Source organism: Elephas maximus, chromosome 19, assembly GCF_024166365.1.
Source record: "Elephas maximus indicus isolate mEleMax1 chromosome 19, mEleMax1 primary haplotype, whole genome shotgun sequence".
Taxonomy (NCBI): domain Eukaryota; kingdom Metazoa; phylum Chordata; class Mammalia; order Proboscidea; family Elephantidae; genus Elephas; species Elephas maximus.
In genome coordinates, this window is record NC_064837.1 from 65968027 (window position 1) to 65989164 (window position 21138).

At 55.0% G+C, this 21138-nt stretch overlaps 2 protein-coding genes across 9 annotated transcripts in view; both read left to right on the forward strand.

Moving 5' to 3' along the window:
- The window catches only part of SAP30BP (SAP30 binding protein), a 34134-nt gene extending 27245 nt beyond the window's left edge, over window positions 1-6889 (forward strand). Inside the window, exons 3-11 of one of the 4 annotated variants that reach the window (XM_049860012.1) lie at window positions 434-594; window positions 1076-1185; window positions 2181-2272; window positions 3142-3202; window positions 3859-3910; window positions 4833-4891; window positions 5704-5784; window positions 6100-6184; window positions 6444-6889. In XM_049860012.1, the coding sequence (XP_049715969.1) occupies window positions 434-594; window positions 1076-1185; window positions 2181-2272; window positions 3142-3202; window positions 3859-3910; window positions 4833-4891; window positions 5704-5784; window positions 6100-6184; window positions 6444-6625 (883 nt within the window). In that variant the 3' untranslated portion in view covers window positions 6626-6889. The remainder of the gene's footprint in view (window positions 1-433; window positions 595-1075; window positions 1186-2180; window positions 2273-3141; window positions 3203-3858; window positions 3911-4832; window positions 4892-5703; window positions 5785-6099; window positions 6185-6443) is intronic. The other 3 variants (XM_049860014.1, XM_049860011.1, XM_049860013.1) reach the window with 3 other exon arrangements.
- A 7122-nt stretch (window positions 6890-14011) lies between these two features.
- ITGB4 (integrin subunit beta 4) overlaps window positions 14012-21138 on the forward strand; it is a 32808-nt gene continuing 25681 nt past the window's right edge. For 2 of the 5 annotated variants that reach the window (XM_049860176.1, XM_049860178.1), the window contains exons 1-7: window positions 14012-14218; window positions 17101-17189; window positions 18883-18965; window positions 19250-19351; window positions 19468-19672; window positions 20431-20527; window positions 20721-20892. In XM_049860176.1, the coding sequence (XP_049716133.1) occupies window positions 17111-17189; window positions 18883-18965; window positions 19250-19351; window positions 19468-19672; window positions 20431-20527; window positions 20721-20892 (738 nt within the window). In that variant the 5' untranslated portion in view covers window positions 14012-14218; window positions 17101-17110. Of the gene's footprint in view, window positions 14219-15334; window positions 16907-17100; window positions 17190-18882; window positions 18966-19249; window positions 19352-19467; window positions 19673-20430; window positions 20528-20720; window positions 20893-21138 lie in introns of those variants that run through there. The other 3 variants (XM_049860179.1, XM_049860181.1, XM_049860177.1) reach the window with 3 other exon arrangements.

Below are 21138 nucleotides of genomic sequence, written 5' to 3' on the forward strand. Positions count from 1 at the left end.
GAAGAAGGACCGGCAGTCCAGCTGCCTCCCATTGTCCTGACCTCAGGAGTCCATGCTCTGCCTATCCCCTGGTGCCGCTCTCGCTGGGACCCCCTGGCCCACCCTTGGCCTAGACAGAAAAAATAATTACATACCTTTCCATACAGCCCAGCCAAGCCAATGGGAACCTCCGAAGCAACTTTGCTAAGAAACTGGGGGCCAATCAGAATTTAAAGTAGCCAGATTATAGAAATGCAAAAACACAAGCATGTGTTTGCATAAAATTCTTACCCTCGTACCCATTCTAACTGCCAACTCACTAGCTTCCTGCCTGACAAAGCCTCATACAAACCTGACCTGAGATTTGGAAATCCCAGAGTTAGAATGTTTAGTGCTGTTAATCCCTTGCGAGCAGAACCTCAGGGGACAGCTGGGATTTCCACCTCCTTTTCAGACTCTGTGCTTGTGTCTCCTTGCCCCTCTGCGGGTCGCCTGTGGTGGGACCTTGTGACAAACAACAGAACAGGCAACAGCGGCTCTCTCTACCTCTCGCCCCGCAGCATCTCCTGGGCGCCTCTGGCCACACGCGAGCCCGTGGCACCGCCCTCCGGATGGGTGACTAAAGGGCCCTGGGGCTGAGGAATACAGCAGGCTGGCCAGGGTCAGGGCTGGGGGCACAGCGCAGGTTCCCTTCCTCCCCCGGGAGACTCCTCCCTATGCTGAGTCGTCAGCCCCTACCACCACCCTGCCCAGGGTGGCGTCACCCCACCGTGCCAGGCAGCAAGCTACAGCATGTGAGGAGCAGCCCCAGCCGTCTGCCAGGCAGAACCACCAGGCGGCTCAGCTCTTGAATGTAGAACGTTCCTTCTTTTTAGATCCTCCTGATGGTAGAAGCAAGACACTGAGCAAATAGTTCAGTCCCCTGAGGTGATAGAGCAAGCTGGTGGCCTGCGAGACGCAGACAGGTCATCTGTACAATCGAGGCTCGCCTCCAGCTGCTGAGCCTTCTGTCTGCATAAGGCCAGGGAGGAGGTGATGGTTGAGGAAACAGGGTTGTCACTCTTGGCTTCTCTCGTACCTGGGAAACATGTTACAGACCTCTCTGCAATTCATGCTTCCTCAGCCCAGTCTCGGCAGAAAGAACCAGCCTCTGACGCGGGGGGGAGCTCGTCTCCTGACGTGAGCCCTGCCCACCTCCTCTTGCAGGTGAATCAAGCCCCAGTGTATTCCTTGGGGAGAATCTGTATGCATAGCTGCCACTGTGGGGAGGTTGCAGCTTGGCCTTGAGCTGGGCCAGCACCAACCTTCCTGGCTAAGCCTGCTCTTCCTAGGTGGCTCTGCCCTGGGCCCATCATGGGTACTCGAGTTTCTTGGGCCTCTTTGCTGACACTGGGCAACACTGATCCCATCTGTCAAGGACATTGTCTCCATGAGCCTCAGAACACCTGTGGCACTGGTCCCATACATGAGCCTGGCTCTCTACCAGGTGGCTGTCCTGTTTCCCATCCAGCGCCAGGCCAGGGGGCGGGAGGGGGCGGCTGATGAAGGTGAGAGGGGAGCTCTAGGCCCTTGATAGGGTGGCGGGGACTGGCTCTCTCTGAGCTTCGCCCACATTCTGGAAAGCCTGTGAGACCAAATCCAAAAAGCTCTGTATGCTTGCCTTCCTCCAAAAGAACAAAGCCCTTCCCAAGTCTCTGTGACTCATGGATCCACTGAAGACTTAACCATGTGTGAAAATGTAAAACCACTGCTCAGTCCTTGCATGCTGACTATGCCCTAAGCTCACCTTCGGATGAATCAGGAGCTGGTTGACCAATTTGGGATGTTTGTTATCCTGTTTTATGTGTGTAGTAAAAACGTGTAACAAACACTGGCCATTTCAACATTCTTCACGGGCAGAGTTGAGTGACACTGACTTACATTCATCATGTCATTCATCCATCACTCGCCTTAATCTCTCACTGCTCACTGTCCTGGCCCCCAGAAGGGTTCCAGGGGAAGTCAGTGAAGACAGGCTGTTCTCGGTCTCGCTGACCGGCAGCTCTGGTCAGAGGCAGTGGTGGAGAATATGATGGCTGGTGCAGGGCTCCGTGCGGCCCTATGGGTCCCACTGTCCTTGCTTCGCCAGCACGTCAGGACCACATGCAGGGATGGAGTGGGTGGGCTTCCATTGTAAGTGTTCTTCTGCTCTTTGTCTGCAGGATAAGATCCAGAAACTGTATGAGCGGAAGATAAAGGAGGGAATGGACATGAACTACATTATCCAAAGGAAGAAGGAGTTTCGGAACCCCAGGTGAGTTTCCCGTGAGCCTGCAGGGCCAGTTGAGTCGTTGATGTTGGACCGGGGAACAGGGTGCCCACATGGAGGTGGTGGGAAGAGAGGAGAGGCCCAGCTAAGATCCCACCTGGGCCAAAGGGGCCGTCACCCAGACTGTGGGTATGTTGAGTGCATGTGAGACACACTAGACTATGAGACATGGCTGACAGCATTCACACCATCCAGACTAAACACAGTGAGCCAGACCGTAGAGTGAAAGCAAGAACCCTGCACTGTACTGGGGTGGGGAGGGGGCCTGGCTGGCCTCCTGTCTCCACTCTGCTCCGAAAGCCTATGCCCTCTCCAGGCCTCAGTTTCCTCATATGTGATAGGAAGGAGTTGGGCTAGGCCATCACTGGCTTCTTCCAACTCTTAAGAAGTCGTTGATCCTGTGCGCTGGTGCCAGGTTAAAGGATAGGGCTATTCTGGGTCTTACTCTGTCCAGTGCTCATGTGACTAAAACCCCCAGGAATGAGCCTGATGGGGTGATCGCAGGGCTCTGCCCTGGCCCAGATTGAACCTGAGTACGTGACTCAGACCCAGCCACAGATGGAAGGTCGGAGACGTCCAGGTAAAACACCAAACCCAGGCATCAACATGGCGCTGTCCTCGTTCCGGCCCCTAGCTCACAGCCCCATCTCACTGCAAGGGTGGAAGGGTCCACGTCATCTTATGTCAGGCCAATGGACTTCTCCCCTCCCAGCAGGAAGCTTGCTTAGAACAGTTTGGGTTTAAGGTTCATGTCAGCCCGGGAGCTGGATGGTTCTGGTAACGTGTTGGAATTTGGTGCCATGCAGGCCCTGGGACTAGTGCCCACTCATTGCTTTTTTGCATTCTTCTTTCAGCATCTATGAGAAGCTGATCCAGTTCTGTGCGATTGACGAGCTTGGCACCAACTACCCAAAGGTGCGTCTTGCGTTTGAGACTGGTGGTGGGGTGGTGCCCAGGGCCCCTCACTCTGCTGGGTTTAGCTTAGAGCCGCAGAAGGTTCGGGCAGTAGCACTGCTGGCTGAAGAGCACACACCTTATCTCTTGTTTGAATTCCTGTTGTTCTGGAATAGTCCAATAAAGAGATCCCAGCAATAGACCACGTTCCTGGGCCCTGATTAATTAGGGTCTGAGTGTGGCCTGGAAACGCTGGTGGTGTAGTGGTTAAGTGCTACGGCTGCTAACCAAAGGGTCGGCAGTTCGAATCCGCCAGGTGCTCCTAGGAAACTCTATGGGGCAGTTCTACTCTGTCCTGTAGGGTCGCTATGAGTTGGAATCGACTCGACGGTACTGGGTTTGGTTTTGGTTTTGGAGTGTGGCCTCGGCCCTATAGAATAGCCTGAGGTATTGCCGGACAGGCATACGACCACTCTCATGTTCCTAAAAGCTTTTGGCACCCCTTGGGTGGAGGCTGGGGATGACAGCTGAGTCCTTGTCCCCATCCCTCAAGGGGAAGGGACTCCAGGCTGGGAAAGTCCAAGGAGGGACTTAGGGTAAGGGAACTTGGGTTTCTAAGTCGTCTGTCTTCTGATGGTCCCTTCTGACTGCGGCTTTAACCTTTTTTTTTTTTTCAGGATATGTTTGACCCCCATGGCTGGTCCGAGGACTCTTACTATGAGGCATTAGGTAGTCGCCTTCTTTCCGTCCATCCATCCATCTGCCCATCCAGCCATCCACCCATCCATCCCCCCATCCAGCTGTCCATCCATCCAACACATACTCAAGGGTCCCCTTTATGTCAGGCTGTGCCCAAGGGGCTGGGTCTCCAGCCTTGAACGAGACACACCCCACCCTTGACTTAGAATGCAATAGAGAGGGCAGGTGGTTGAACAGGCAACTCCAGCAGTGACAAGTTTGGTGGTGTTGGGGTTGCCGAGTGCAGAGGGGGAGCCTTTGGCAGGCGGGATCACCCAGCCTGGCTCATGGGGTAGGAAGGCCTCACTAAGGAAACCCTGTTGGAGCTGGGGTTTGAAGCTGTGAGGGGCCAGCCAAGCAGATGTAGGCAGAGGCCTGTGTGTGCTGAGGCAGCAAGAGCATGTGTTTTCTTAGGGGCCCCTTTGGGAGGCTGTGGAGGAATTTCAAATGGTCCAAGCCCTTCAGCCATAGGCAGGTCTCAAGCCAGCAGCCCGTGGACCAGATCTGGCCTGTAGATGTGTTTTGTCTTGTTTTAATTTGAACCAGTTGCCAGCATTTTACATAACCCATAATTCCTGTTTCTCTTGGTCAGTGGGAAAACCTGGCCACACTGGGCCACAGTTCCATATGTTAGTGCTCAGCTGGAGCCTGGGAGCAGCTGGCCCCTTCCAACAGGGCTGCACAGTCTGCAGCCCTGGGCCCTTGGGTTTGAAGCCCCTGCTCTCCACTGGCCCAGAGCCAACCCCAAATTCTGCCTCCTACAAAAGGACCTCACGCCCATGAGGCCTGGAGGCTGCTTTAGTCCATATCGCAAGAACATGGAGGGAGGCGGGCTGCTGGACTCAGTTCCAGTGGCCTAGACTGTCTCCTGTAACGGGGTCTGCTCTTGTAACAGCTTGTCTTGTCTTTGTAGCCAAAGCCCAGAAGATTGAAATGGACAAATTGGAAAAGGCCAAGAAGGAGCGAACCAAAGTGAGTGGTAGGCAGATACCCGGATGGAAAGGGCAGGCGTCTGGAGTGCATGGTTCTGCTGGCCAAGCCTAGAGGGTTCCAGACGGCTCTCCCAGCCCTGGCCCCACAGCGGCGCCTGGTGATGTTCTGAGCGGCCGTGGAGGTGCCTCCTGGACTCATAGGCCTTGTCGACGCCCAGCCTCGTTCTACCTCAGCCTGAAGATGCTTCCTTGTGGCTTCTGTTTGGTTTCTTGGTGTCTTAGTTTGGTGCATTGGACCTCCTTCACCTCCCTCCCCGCTTATGACCTACAGAGCCCTGGTGCTTTGTTCCTTGCGTGTCGTTGGAGCCACTCTGGCCATCTCCTAGTTTGCTGGGCCCAGCTTGCTCTAGCCTGTGTGTTCTCAGCCCCCAGAGCTGGCTCCAGTGCCCCTGTACTCCATGTCAGATGTCAGGTGACCCCTCATCGTAGGACCCTGAACACCACTTCTTCCTGAGCAATGAGGTCTGGGTCCTTCAGGGAAAGTGTGACTTTGAGATCAAGGGTTGCCCTCTGGGCACCGAGAGAACGCCGGGCCCTCAGGCCACCAGCTCCTCCCTCCCTCTGGTTTGGCCTGACCCTCCTCAAAGCAGCCGTGTGGCCTCTGGGATACAGCCCCAGGTTGGGGGTGCTGCGTGGCCGGGTGAGCTGGGTGAGCTGGGGGCCTTCGGAGGCAAGGCGCTGGCTGTCGGCCAGGAGTGTGGGAACTGGTGCTAGGGTGTGATCTGGTTTCTCATTCTTAACCCTTGATTGAATCTCCCTTCTCTCTCTTTCCCTCCCCCTTCCACACCCCAGGCTTATTGCAGGGACGTGTCTGCAGCGCCTGGGGACCGGAGCTGTCCTTCCCCTGTGCGGGCGGGCACCACCTCCTCCTGGGTGTGAGGAGGAGGGGCCTGGCCAAACGGTGCTGGGCATGTGAGGTGGGGCAGCGGGTGGGGCGGAAGCCGGGCCTGTGCTGAACAAGGTGAGGCTGGGAGGGACCCGATATCTGTTTGGGAAGCTCTTTTAAGAGACGTACGATCCCCTTCAGGCTCTTCTTAGACACCTTTCCCTCCCCCAGATGGTTACAGCAGAGTTGATTTCAGTGCCTCCTTTGTTTAGTGCCAAGCTCCTGTCCCTGGGAGCAGACGCTGGCAGAAGGTGTGGAGCTGCGGCTTTGCACAGGTCTCACTCTCTTCCCTCCCCTTCCAGATTGAGTTTGTGACGGGCACCAAGAAAGGCACCACGACCAACGCCACAGCCACCACCACCACCACTGCCAGCACAGCCGTCGCAGGTAAAGGCTGTTGTCACAGCATGGTGCTCCGCGGCTTCCCACCCCCATATATAGAGGCCGGGCTCTGCCTCGTGGGTCCAGGCCTTGCCTTGGCCTGGCTGTACTTTTGTCTGTGCCTGGGAGTTGGGGAACCAGCCTTGGAGCCCTGCGTGCTCTCCACGGCTAGGTCCTGTCATGCTCTCTTTCCTAAGCTTGGACCGAAGGGTTTGTGGCTGTCTGGTTCATCTCAGTCCTGACCTCTCTCTCGTTTTATCTCCAGATGCCCAGAAGAGGAAGAGCAAGTGGGACTCAGCCATCCCGGTGACGACAATCGCCCAGCCCACCATCCTCACCACCACTGCCACCCTGCCTGCCGTCGTCACGGTGACCACCAGCGCCAGTGGCTCCAAGACCACGGTGATCTCTGCTGTGGGCACCATTGTGAAGAAGGCCAAGCAGTGACCAGTGGGGCCACAGGGTCAGAGTGGACCTTCCCCTTCCCATCGAGAGAAGGAGCTGTTCCAGGACTCAACAGGCTGTGTCGCCCGTAACTGGGGGGCGCCACTCTCTATTCCAGACATGGGGCCTGCTAACAACCGCCCTCCCCGAGAAGAGCCCCTAGCTGGCATTCTAGCCAGAAGAAGGACATTGTGCGGCCAAGGAGTGGGGCCTGTGGACGTGTATACTGTTTGGGGTTTGCACCCTATTAAACGTACTGTTTTTTTAGCACTTGGCCTCTCAGGTGCGCTGCCCCCCCCCGCCCCCACCACTGTCTGTTTCGAGACAGATGTGCGAGCTGGGGTGCTCTGTGGTTTTGGTCGGGATTGTTACCCCAGGGTTGAAATGGGGTAACCAACACTTGTGACACTGCTCAGAGGAGCAGCCTGCAAAGTCACCCCAGTCATTCACTGGCACTCAGTGTGACACCCTTTGGGGCACAGGTGAGATTCCAGGGAGTGGGGTGAGAACACGTGTTCCTGCTCTCTGCTGCCTCAGTCCTGAAACCCAGCCTGTTCTCAGGCAAGAGCGGGGGCTTCTGCCTCCTGGGGCAATGGAGCACCCCAAGACCACTTCTTGGACACACCCAGCCTTTTGAAGTCAAGCTAGTTACCAGAAGAGATGGGGGAGATGCTGACCTGTGCATTGGTGCCCGGAATGGGGTTGCCCAGCTCCTTGGCTCCAAGTGGTGGGGGACATGAATCACCTCCGCCCTGGCGGGGCTACAGCTTATTGTTTACATGAAGGCCGGCTCCTGGGAGATCCTGCCACCCCACCCTTCCTCTACTTGTTATCTCTGCCCCACAGCTGCCTGGCAGCTCCCACGGCTGCTGGGTTCCTCCGGGGGCCTAAGCTGCTTTTCCAGCTGTGGCCAGCCTGCCGCGTCCACAGGGGGCTCATTTATCTTCCGTGTTCTTTGGCAACTCTCCTTCCCACCAGCGGAAGGGCCGACTGTCAGAGGAGGAAGCCAAGCTGTGAAGAGCCGTGTTGTTTCCACGGGCGGGCAGGGGTATGGAAAGGTGGGCCTGAAATTGTGGCCGACCAGTCATGCTGTTATGTGGCCTGATGAACTCTGCCCGCAGGTCCCAAGAATAAAACTGGAGTCACTCTTGCCTCCCCCACTTCACACGTGCACGTAGTCAACACCAGAGGAGCTTAATTCTCACCCTCCCTTCCAGTGGCAGGACTGTGCAGCCCTGGGAGACTAGCTGTTCGCTCAGCGCCAAGAGTCTCTGGGAAGGTTTCCTGCCCTCGGCCTCCAGCTGGGGCCTCTTGTTAGCCCAGGGGGCCTGTGGAGGTTTGCGGGGGATGGTGTGGGGCAGGGGAAATGGCAGTAAATGGGGAGTCAGAGCCTCCATCTGGAGTCCCAGTTTAAAGCAGGTGCTGTGGGCTTGGGCCCTTCACCTATGTAAGCCCATGGCCTTCTCTGTCAAATCAAGGTAATAAAGCTCTGGAAGGTGGTTATGAGGAATCGGTGAACTGATTTATGCAAAAACTTTATAAAGCATATAAAACTTTACAAGCGATTGTCATTGGCCGATCCAATTCTTTTTGTTTTCAACCAAGGAGGAGAGTCAAACTAGAGATGATGGAACTGGCCAGGGTCTTACCTTTGAGCTACCCGGGCCAAGGCCCTGTGCTGGCCTCTGTTGAGCCCTGTAGTTGGGCTGTCCTGGCTGGAGTAGCCATGACAGGCCTGGGGCTGTATGCCCGAGAGCCCAGCTGAGGGGAGGCCTGGGGTGAGCAGACAAGAGCGTTGTGTTTGGTCAAGGCCTTTAACGCCTCTGAACTTTGTTTACTCTTCCCTACAATGGGATTGAAGGTCCCTGGGTGGTGCGAGTGATTTGCAGTCAGCTGCTAACCTAAAGGTTGGTGGTTCAAATGTGCCCAGTGACTGCACAGAAGAAAGGCCTGGCAATCTGCTTCCATAAAGATTACAACCAAGAAAACTCTATGGAGCAGTTTTACCCTCAATGGCGGCAGGTTGGCATGTTAAAACGGGGTTACCTACCTAATCTCACTGAGGAGTCTGTGGGTGTTGCTGGGCTGCTAACCAAAAGGTTTGCTGTTTGAATCCACGCGGAGGCACCTTGGAAGAAAAATCCTGGCATTCTACTTCTGAAGGGTTACAGCCATTGAAAACCCTATGGAGAGAGGTACTACTCTGAAACATGTAGGGTCACCATGAGTTGTAATCAACGCGAGGGCAGTGAGTAAGCCTCACTGATGGGTTTTTAACAGTTTCTGTGGAGATGGAGTCCCTGGTGTTAAGGACACAAAGTTATGTATAGCTAATCTCTGCTCACAAGGAGAACTCACTCTGTCCAAACTGAACTTTAACCAGGTCTTCTGGTTTCACACACACTCCGTACCCTTTGTCCTGTTCTTGGGTGATGACTTAATGATCTGTCCAGTTCTACAGCTGCACACCTAGGAACCCTCTGCTCTCGCCCCCATATCAGATGGGTCACTTTGACCTCGGACGTCGCTCCTCCATCCCTGTTACTCCTGCCCTGGTTCAGGCCTCACTCCTCGTGTAGCAGATTGTACTGGCCTAACCAGCCAGCAGGTCCCTGCATGGAGCAAACGGCGTGCTCTTGACTACTATCCTGAAGTTCGGCAGTTCAAACCCACCCAATGGCGCCAAAGAAGAAAGCCTGGAGATCTGCTTCTGGAAAGCTTACAACCCGGAAAGCCCTATGGAGCAGCTGTGCTCTGTAACACATGGGGTTGCCCTGAGTCAGCATCGACAGCCACAGGTTAACCAGCCTGCAGTCTCAGTTTCTCCCACTCCCATCCAGGCTCCAATCCTGTCAACAGTCATGTTTAAACCCCAGCTCTTGCCGCGTCAGATGATCTCCCATGTCCCCTGAAGAGACTTCCAGATCCAGCTTCCTAACACCCCTGGGCAGTGGCCCCTCGTTTCTCGGGGCTTTCAGCACTTTCTTACCTGCTGCCTGGAATCCTCTGTCCATATATCAGTGGGCTCAGCCCACCAGTGTCTCATATTTTTCCTTGTGAGCACAAACCAGTCGTAAGCACACTGTGTCCCTAGTTCCTGGCATGAGGTAAACACCCAGGTGAGTGGCGGGGGGAGGGATGGGAGGCTGGTCCTCACCCCACAGACACCAGACTGAAAGTGGACACTGGACTGAAAGCGTCTGTCCCACCACGTCACCCGCCCACCGCCTCCTGCAATCCTGTATGGCTAGATTCCAGAAGGCCCGTTCTAGACTGGCCGCGCGTTAGCACTGAAGCTTCGTAAGGGTGCATTTGTCTCTCTTAGTTTTGTATATGTTTGAAAATTTCTGTAATAAAATTTTTTTAAGGGCCATTGAGCCACAGAAAAGAATGAAGATCTCCATGGGTGGATTGGGAGTGATCTCCAGGAGAGATGAGATGAAAGCGAAGTGTGCAAGGAGAGAAGTGTGGACGAACCCATTTGCTTCTTCGCAAAACAAAACAAAATTATAAAGAGGAGGAAAGAGAGAAAAAAGAAATTAAGAAAAAACTCATGTTAAATTTGAGTTGAAAATATTAATAGGAACTCATGTCTGAAGAAAACATTTCCTACCTATGTCCACTGAAAGGACCTAGAACTTGGACGCCCCAGTAACAATAAGCATATGTAACGCCCAGATCTCTCCACCATTTCCTGCTACAAGGGACCAGGGCTTTATGGAGAAATGGTTGCTTTCAGGGCTGGGGCAAAGGAAGTCTAAGCAGGACTGGGCCAGTTTGTTCTAGAAAGCAGGGAAGACTAATAGGAGTGTTTCAAAAGGGATCCCCCACTGGCCAGATTTGGTTTAATGTGAACATTAAGAATATAATTGATTTTAAGCTGGTGAATAAAAAATCCATTCATCCATAGTGATACTTGCAAAAAGAGAAAAAGGAAGAAATATACTTGCAACCATTGGAGTGGAATATTATATCAGCTTCTTTCTCTGGTAACTAAAGTGTCCACTAACCAAAAGGTCAGCCGTTCAAATCCACCAGCTGCTTCTCAGAAACCCTATGGGGCAGTTCTACTCTGTCCTATAGGGTCACTTTGAGTAGCAATCAACTCGACGGCAACGGGTTTGGTTTGGTTTGTTTTTTTGCATTTTTGGAGGAACATAGTTCACCCTCGGTTGATGTAGGAAAGCTTTTTTTTTTTTTTTTTAATCAGAAGAACACCTATTAAACGTAGAAGGAAAGATAGAAACAGAAAATCACCATTCATCAACCAACCCCAAAAGAATAATGGGTTCAGACAAGGATCAACAGTAGATGCTAAAACCACTCCTGCAAGGCTGTCGGGAAGCAGGACATTTTCAGGGTGACATAGCATCTTCACCCCCTCCAGATTACTACCTTTTTATAGAATTGATTTTATTTTTTGCTGTTGTTGAGAGTGTACACACCAGAACATACAGCTTCTACGTGTATAGTTCAGTGACATTGATTACATTCTAGATTACTTCTTCATCACAAGGAGAAAAGTGTTTTTACAATGGAGACACTGGGCGATTGCTCCCTTGTCCAGATGGTTGAGCTGAGCATCACTTAGAGTGAGCATGTCCTGCAGCCCCGCTATAATGACCCACAGCACCTGTGACCCTCCTCACCAAAATGCATAGCCAGAATCTAATCAGGCCTTTAGACCTAACTTCCAGTTCAAAAACAAACCCATTGCCATGGAGTCAATTCAGACTCATGGTGACCTCATGTGTTATAGAGTAGGACTGAGCTCCATGGGGTTTTCTTGGCTGTAATCTTTAAAGAAGCAGATCACCACGCCCTCCTTCCTCAGAACTGCTAGGTGGGTTCGAACTTCCAACCTTCAGTAGTCAAGTGCAAACCATTTCTGCCACCCAGGGACCCTAGCTACCAGTTTAAAGGGGGATGAAAGAACCAGTCCAATGACATCAGAAGGAGGCAGCCAGACAAATCCAGAAAGTGGGGCATCCTACAGGACAACTGGCCTATGTCTTTAAAAAGGCAATGTCGGGGAAAGTGGGAGAGTATTTTAGAGTAAAAAAAGAGATAGAACAATCAAGGTTGAGAAGGGGAGAGTGGTGACATGTCATGTGATTGGCAACCAATGTCATAAAATCATATGTATATTAACTATTTAATGAGAAGCTAGTTTGCTCTGTAAATCTTCACCTAAAGTAAAATAAAAGAAATAAATAAGAAAGAAATTTGGATATCAACTGAACCATAAAGGATACTGTTGGTGTTGGGTGGGTACCATTGAGTCAATTTCAACTCAAAGCCATCCCAAGTGGCGGAGTAGAACTACCCCATAGGGTTTCCTAGGCTGTGTAATCTTTACATGAGCAGATCGCCAGGCTTTTCTCCCATGGGCCACTGGATCGGTTCAAACTGCCAACCTTTCCGTTAGCTCTTAAACATTATCACCACCAGGGCTCCCTTATACATGATATTGTTGCTGTTGTTAGGTGCCGGTGAGTCAGTTCTGACTCATAGCGGCCCTATGCACAACAGAACAAAACACTGCCCTGTCCTGTGCCATCCCCACAATCGTTGCTATGCTTGAGCTCCTTCCAACCTGGGGGGCTCATCTTCCAGCACTGTATCAGACAATGTTCCACTGCTATTCATAAGGTTTTCACTGGCTAATGCTTTCAGAAGTAGACTGCCGGGTCCTTCTTCCTAGTCTGTCTTAGTCTGGAAGCTCAGCTGAAACTGTCCTCCATGGGGGACCCTGCTGGTATCTGAATGCCAGTGGCATAGCTTCCAGCATCGCAGCAACACACAAGCCCCCACAGTATGACAAACTGACAGACACGCGGGGGATACGTGATATTAGTCATTGTCAATTATTTTAGGTGTGATAATGAAATTTCATAAAGTTCAGATAGAAAATAAATATAAACACATAACAAAAATATAAATAAAGCAAATACGGCAAAATGTTAACTCTGCCCTCAGAACCTGTGGTTGATGCTGGTTCAGCTTTTTGGACCACATGTCCTTTCTGGGGGGAAAAAGAATTGAACGTGGACACCCAAAAAGGCGGTCTAACTTATTTGTTTCTTAAAACCATTCACCACTCTACCAGTAAGTGCCATATGCTATGAAGCACCAGATCACCTGGTACACCTCCAGAGAACACACAGCCCACTTGGGCGGCTTGTGGTGTAAACTCGCCACAGCACTTCCATATCCAGTCCCAGCTGCTCCCACAATCACTGTGCGAGTCGGCAGGGCACTAGTCTATTTTACAGATGAGAAAACTGAGGCTCAGGGAGGCCATGTGGCAATCCCATTGAGCAACCATTGTTCAACCACTGAGCAGCTGCTAGGTGCCAGGCACTGTCCTAGGCGCTGGGGATGAAAGGATTGACTAGGGAGCGTCTGCCCACGGGATTCACAGTCCAATGAGGTGGAGAGACCCCCTAAACAAATTATTTCAAACCAATGTGGCAAGTGCCATGAAAAAGCCATGTCCCGGGGGGCTATGGGGACACATAGTCCAACCTGGATGCTGGGAAAGGTCAAGGAAGGCGTCCTGGAGCGCATGGCATCGGCAGGTAACCTTCGGCAATAAAAAAGGTTATGCCAGGCTGAGGTGGGGGAAGGGAGCTGCAGGCAGAGGGGCCCGCTTGAAGCAGACACTCAGAGCTGCTTGGTCCAGGCAGGGGCCAGCTGGTAATCCATGTCGTCTGGCATTGCTGGCAGGTGGGGCTCGAGAAATAAGGTCAGGGACACGGAGCTCCAAATCCAGGTGCCGGGAGGCTCGGACTAGAATGCCACTCGTCCCATCGCGGTAATCATCAGCACACCTGAGACTGGAGCAGAAGAGGACCGAAGGGTCAGATTCGTGCATCCGTTAGGAGAACCACCGAGGGCCCACTTCATGCCAGCCTGGCTGGTCCTTCATGGGTATTAAGATCCATTTTAAGGACGTTTGAGTAACTTGTCCAAAGACACAGAAAACCCAGCCCTTCTCAGACCTCCCTCGGGACACCACGCAGGGAGTGTGAGCTGAGAGGACCCGGTAAATGGCAGAGCTGGGACCTGGGCCGAGGCCTCCCCACCCGGTTTGGGGCAATCCCTCGGGGTGGCACGGAGAGGTGGGGGGTGGTGCGCGCAGCTGAGGCCGTCGGGGCAGCCGCAGCATGGCCTGGAGGTGGCCCAGGGTTAGAGGAGGAGGTCACCCCCCCCCGGGCAGGGGCAGCCGGGCCCCGGCGTCTGCAGCCTGGAGGGGTGGGAGGCACACCCGGGCTGCGCTGGACAGCGAGCGTGAGGGGTGGCTCCTCCCCTGGAAAACAAGCCCTGCCTGCCCGCCGCCGGAGGTCGGGGCGCCCGGAGCAGCAGCCTGTTCCGGGGGGCGGGCCCGGCGGTGGCGGCTAGGCTCCTGCCCCGACAGGTGCGCGCCGCGCAGGAATGCTGCCGGCCTGACTCACCAGCGCCTCCTGCCTACCTGCCCGCCCGCCGCCCATAAAGCGCCCCACTCCCTGCCGCCGCGCCTTCCCTCCCTTTCCGGACACTCGGATCTGCGCGCCCCTGCAGCCGGGAGACGCTAACGCGGGCAGCCCAACCAAGGTAGGTACAGCTTCTCCCGGGGCAGACGCCAGGGACAGCAGACGCAGCGCAGGAAGGCGGCCGGGGGCCCCGGGGCCCAGAGCTGGGTGCCCAGTCTGGGCCTCAGAGGAAGGAAAATGCGGATGCCCACCCAGCACTGGGCAGCCAGGCCAGGGAGCTGGTGGGGCAGGGCCGGTGGCTTTTGTTTCCTGGGCTCTTCCATTGGTGGAGGCTCACAGACTCTGCCCGGGGCAGGTGCCTAGCATGCCAGGGTGTGCCGGGGAGCAGAGACCAGGAGGAGCCAGAAAAGGCTCTTGGCTGGCAGATCCTGGGGCTGGGACAACCAGAGGCCGGCAGCAGGAAGAGGCCTGGGTGTTGGAAGGGTGTGGGGAGAACTGGGCAGAGGCCAGGCAGCTGGCAGGCCTACAGGCTGGGTCCTCAGAGGAGCAGCCACCCAGAGAGGTGAGCACCCCCCATTCAGCTGGGCATGGGCTGCCGTGTGTAGTGCCACAGTTCTCTCAGGGCCTGGGGACTCCCTGGCTTCCCTCTCAGGCGAGCACACACCAGCCCTCCTCCCAAAGTCGGCTGTAGACACCGTTTTTTCCAGGAAGCTCTCCTGACCTCACTCAACAGCCCTGGAGGCTATGCCTACCACTGTAAGCTCTTCCATGCCACCCCTTTTCCCACTTATTGGCCCCTGGTGGTGAGCTCTGAATGTGGGCACAGGGGCCCTAGATGGCTCCCAAGGGCAGGGCCTGACCTCTCCACTGGCCCTGCCACACCCTGAACACAGCGCCTAGGCAGTAGTCATTGCTACCCCCACGGGCTGAGGATCTTCGCTCTGGGGGCTAAAGGGAGAGGTGGCAGGACACTGGGAAGAAGTATCTGCCTCCTTAGCCCTGGTTTCCCATGGTGACAGCAGCCTAGGGGCAACGGTCCCCCAGCTTCTCACAGCAGCTGACCCTGAGGGTGAGCACCCGGGCTCTCCAGGGTAGGGACTTGGGACAGCAGGAAGGGACAGCTGAGGCAGGGGGCTTCGGTGTGCCGAGCAGGGGTCCCATGGGGTGAAGAGGGAGGTGGGGTGTGAGGAGAGCCCAGCCTGTATGTGTGGTCCATGGGGGCCTGAGGGAGTGAATGTCCCGCAACCTCTGCCCAGCCCATCTCGGCCACACTTGCCGATAAACCCGCAAGCTTTATTTTTATGCGAAATTTCATCTTTTGTAATGTTAGCAACTACTTTTAAAACTTTTTTAACAAAATTTGAGTCCAACAAGACAATTCCGAGTGGATATCTGGCCCATCTCTGCCATTTTGTAGCCTCTGGGGATAACCTGGCTGGTAAATGGGGGTTGGGGTTGCCGGGGCCTGTCTGGGCTCCCCCCCAGCTGGCTGTGTGGTGGGCTAGCCCTGCAGCCTTCTGTGTCTCCACTTCCTTATCTGTGAAATGGGGAGAACGCGAGAATTTTTGTACAGGGTCCCGAGCTGATTAAGTAGCCATCATGAATGTGATGCGCAGGGCACACGCTGGCTGTCACCACTGAGAGGGGGTCCGTGTTTACGGTGTGCTCACGGGGTGCCCGGCTGTGGGCACGGGGAGGGCAAACAAGAGCTGGCTCTGCCCCAGCTGTACCTGTGTGTAATGGTGCCTCCGGGGCTGAAGCTGCATTGTGTGGCCTGTGGGTGTGGTACCCACACCCCACGGCTGCAGGAAAGTTATTTCCCCCAAGGAGCCCTGCCTTGGAGGCTCAGGGCACTTTGCCCAGGGTCCTCGTTAGCCACCGCCTCTGGTGGGGCTGGTGCCCAGGTGGTCCTGCCTGTGGATGTGTTGAAGTTGTCATGACCTCCTGAGGCCACATGCTTTTGGGGAGGGAGGCAATGTCTTCCTGGCCCCAAAGCACAGACAAGTCTCCCTAACTCTGTTGGGCCTGGCCTGGGCTGCCCCTGCCCCACACGCTGGGGACTGAGAACAGACTCAGGTGGGAGGGCCAGTGGGCACAATGTGGTCTCGGGCCTCTGGGAAGACTCTCTTTGGAGAGAGAGGCAAGGCAAGGACCTTTGTCCTCAGCTCTGCAGGCCTCGTGGTGCTGGCCAGTCCCTTCTCTCTGGAGGCCTCAGGGATGCCTGTGGCTGCCCCGAGTGTCCTGCTGACTTGAGATGGTTTGATAGTGAACACAAGACAGGTGGGGGTTCCTGGGGCAGCTGACTCAGTGAGTATGAGTGTGTGCAGGAAGGGGCTTGTCACCTAGCTCTGGGCTGACTCTAGAAAGGAGTGGCCTGCTCGGAGAGCTCAGGGTCCCCGGAAACTCCACTCTGGGGTGGCAACAGTGGGCGGTAGGGCAGGGGATTCAGGCCCCACCCTGGAGAGCCAGGCAGCCATCGCAGAAGCTGACTCCCCCCATTCCCAGGCCTCACAGCTCATGGGGCCCCTCTCCTCCTGGGCATGCTACCCCTCACCAAGGGGTGAGTGGGTCAGGACGGAGAGTGGCAGGAAGGTAGGGCTAGGGCCCCCTCTCTCCCTATCCAGCCTGATCCAGGCCTGCTGAAGTCTGAAAGGCAAAGACAGAATAAGACCTGGCCTGCCCTCTGGAGACCAGTACTGAGAGCCTAGCCTTGGGACAAGCTTGAAGCCCGGAGCCTTCAGAGGTGAAGGGTGAGGCTTCCCTCAGTGGGCGCAGGCCTGCAGGACATCTGGCCATTCCAGGGCGACAGGTGAGGGGCAGTGGGAAAGCCAGCACTCTGGGTCCCTGCGCCTGCCCTTGCTGGCTGTGTGGCTTTGATGGTGTCACGGAAGCGCTCAGAGCCTCGATTTCCACACTGGCCCGATGGCAATGGCTCCAGCTCCCCTGCAGAGCTGACAGGATGGACCAGTGTGGAGATGTCATATGTGGGCTGTTCTGTTACAGGAGGAAGAGGATGGGAGGGCTGAGCCCCAGCCTATGGACCAGGCTGCTGCTGGCGGCCCTGCTGAGCGTCAGCTTCCCCGGGCACATGGGTGAGTGCAGCAGGGACCCACTTTTCAGGGCATGCGCCTCACATGGTGCCTCCGCTCACCCAGACACTCAGCCATCTTACAAGTGAACAGTGCGCTCAGGGGCTGGGAAGCTCGAGGCTCCCTGCCCCTCAGCCTGTGGAATCGGGAGCCTTGGGCTGTGTGGCCTGAGAATCCAGGGACAGGGGGATTCTGTCTAGAAGAGAAGTGAGACTCACTCTGAGAATGAGCAACTCCAGATATGCTGAGGCCTTGAGTGAAGTCGAAACATTTGACGGGGACTCAGAGGAGAGAGAGGCCTCTGACCCCATGCCACCTGCTCTCTGAGTGTCTCCATTCAGCTGGCTTGGGCCAGCTCCTACGCCTTGAGTTTTGCCTGTCAGTTGAGGTTATGCTGAGAGCTTGAGCTAGATCTTGGTGGGAATATTTACACTAGGGAAATTGGCAAATATTATCCATCAGAGCTCCCTGCGCCTCCCACCCAGGCTTTTTTTTTTTTAACAGGGAAGGTAGTTATTGTAACTTTATTCTTACTGATTTGGTCCCCACCAATTTTTTTTATGATTTATTTTACTTTTTGTTGTTGTTGAGGATACAGCAGAACATACACCAATTCAACAGTTTCTACATGTACAATTCAGTGACATTGATTACATTCTTCTGGTTGTGAAACCATTTGCGTCCTCCTTTCCTGAGTTGTTCCTCCCACATTAACATAAACTGCCCCCCCCCCCGCCCAGGTTCTTATCTAATCTTTTGAGTTGCTGTTGTCGGTTTGATCCCATACAGATAGATCTTAAAAGAGCATAATCATCTTTAAACATTGACCAGCACGTTATTGCCTGGAGCCCAAGAGACTACCCACTGTGTACACTGGGTGTACCTAGCAAGTCCCTATTGTGTTTTTAACAAAACAGAGTCAAAGTGAATCCCAATAACTTTTGAGGGATAAACTGGAGTTTTACCTCATTTGTTTACTGAGGACCTACTGGGTACCAGGCTTTGTGCTAGCCCTGGGAACCAGTAACCAGTTGATGTCAAGTTGATTCCAATTCATGGTGACCCTACATGTGTCAGAATAGAAATGTGCTCCATGGAGTTTTCAATGACTGAGCTTTTGGAAGTAGATCTCCAGGCCTTTCTTCCAAGGTACTTCTGGGTGGATTAGAACTGCCAACGTTTCATTTAGCAGCTGAACACATTAACCATTTGCACCACCCGGAGACAGGCCCAGGGAACACAGTGATAAGACAGACACAGTCCCCTGACTCTGGAGGAGGCTCATATGACAGACAAGTCACATGGCAGTTGTGCTGCGAGGCCGGGCTGTGATGGGGAGAGATTGCACGGTGGATGCGGCTCATCCCAGGCCTCGGGAAAGGTGGTGGAAACTTTGCAGGATCCGAGGAGTTACCAGGCGAGGAGACAGCCAGGGTTCCAGGCAGTGAATGACCAGCACTTTGTCCCAGCCCCCTATTTTTCCCTCCAGACTTGAGCAGAAAGTCACAGGTTTGAGACCTAGCTCTGCTGGTTCCTACCAGTGCTACCTGAGGCAGATTGTGTAACCCCTGGGTCTCCTCCGCGTCCTTCTCTGTAAAAACGGGAGAGAATCCCACCTCTCTCAAGTGGGGTGCCCGTGGGAAGGGCGTGGCCATTGCTGAGGTCTATCCCAACGTGATGCTGTCCCTGCCCCCAGGGAACCGCTGCAAGAAGGCTCAGGTGAAGAGCTGCACTGAGTGTATCCGCGTGGACAAGGACTGCGCCTACTGCACCGATGAGGTGAGGACCTACCCCCTGGAGCCGGGGCCCAGCCTGGGCCACCTCCCCAGCCCGGGTCACCTCCCCAGCCTGGGCCACCTCCCCAGCCCAGATGCCCCACCTTGTCGTACCAAACCCTGGCTCTGGCAAAGTCTACACTGGCCACACCCTCAGCCCAGGCTCAGGCCAGGTGGGTGTGGGAGAACAGGCAAGGGTCCAGAACATTCCTCTGGAAGTAAAATCCAGGGGTTAGGACAGCCAGGGGATGGGCACTGTCCCCGCTGACCCCATCTCCTTCTGGCCAGATGTTCAAGGAGCGGCGCTGCAACACCCAGGCAGAGCTGCTGGCTGCGGGCTGCCGGCAGGAGAGCGTGGTGATCATGGAGAGTAGCTTTGAGATCACAGAGGTGCCCGGTGCGGGGATTGAGGGAGGTGGGCTCTCCAAACCCAGGGGCGTGCTGTGTCCCTTGGCTGGGTTGAGAAGCTCCCCATCAGGCCAGCTGTCCTCCTCCCTTGGACGCAGGAGACCCACATTGACACAAGCCTGAAACGCAGTCAGGTGTCACCCCAAGGACTGCGGGTCCGGCTGCGGCCAGGAGAGGAGCGGCACTTCGAGTTTGAGGTGTTTGAACCCCTTGAGAGTCCCGTGGACCTGTACATCCTCATGGACTTCTCCAACTCCATGTCCGACGATCTGGCCAACCTCAAGCAGATGGGGCAGAACCTGGGTATGCTGGGCCAGTGTAGAGGACAGGGGGCTCGGAGAACAGGTGGCCTCAACCAGATAGCTGCTCAGGAGGCCTGCACTCAGGACAGCTGCACCCACCCCACAAGGAGAGACAGGATGTCTGAGCCCCAAGAGAACATCCTCCCCCATTATCAGGGAAGGGTTCCGACCAGATCTGCCCAACCACTGGGGACATCAGGAAAGGCCCAGGGGGAGCACCAGAGCCATCTAGCCCCGACAAGGGAGGACCCCCTTCATGAGGCTTGCTGAGGTCTCAGCTCAGCAGACAGAGCTGGGTTTAGCCCCCAACTTGCCAGCTTCATGGCTCTGGGTCCCCCGAGTCCTATTTCCCTCATCTGTAAACAGGGACAAGAGCTATTATGAGCCTGACCTGATGTCCAGCCTGTAGAGTGCTGGCAGTAAGATGTTATTCTCCTTCTTCCTCCTTCCCAAGCCTGCCCCGGGGCCCTTGTGTTTATTTGGGGGTATGAGTATTGGGGCTCAGTATCCCTGGGTGGCACAAGCAGTTAAGCACTCAGCTGCTAACCACAAGGTTGGTGCTTCAAGTCCACCCAGAAGTGCCCTGGAAGAAAGGCCTGGCAATCTACTTCCCAAAAATCAGCCACTGAAAACCCTCCAGAGCACAGTTCTACCCAGACACACGTGAGGCCGCCATGATTTGGAATTGACTCCGTGGCAGTTGGTGGTGGTGGTTGGTGTTGTTGGATCAGCTGCCCCCTTTCTCCTATGGGTGCCCAGCCCAGGTCCTGAGACAGCTCACCAGTGACTACACTATCGGGTTCGGCAAGTTTGTGGACAAAGTCAGCGTTCCCCAGACGGACATGAGGCCTGAGAAGTGAGTGACTCAGTGGGCCCCAGGTGGGCAGGGGTCCTGACTGGGTGGCCCGCCTCCTTGCTCACCCACACCCTTGAAATTCTTCTTTTGGGTGAAATGAGTGGAGGGGGCACTGGCCAGAGAGGGTGGGCCCTGGGGTCTGTGGAGCCTTCTCCCTAATGACGCATTCTCTCTCCCTCCCACCTCTGCCCAGGCTCAAGGAGCCCTGGCCCCACAGTGACCCCCCCTTCTCCTTCAAGAACGTCATCAGCCTGACTCAAGATGTGGAAGAGTTCCGGAGTAAACTGCAGGGAGAGCGGATCTCAGGCAACCTGGATGCTCCAGAAGGAGGCTTTGATGCCATCCTGCAGACAGCTGTGTGCACGGTGAGCGCTGGGGCCACTGCCAGCCCAACTGGAACCGGCAACTTCTCTGCAAGGACCTGAGCTGCTGCTGGCCTGCCCTGGTGCCAGGCTCAGGGGGCTCCTGAAGGGACAGCCATGAGCCTGCATACCCCAGGCCCCAAAACAAATTCAGACCCTCTGGATGGCCCTGAATTTTAATCCCAGTGTAGATATGCTGGGAGCCAAGGTCTCCAACCTGAGCAATCACACTAATCAGCAAGGCAGACA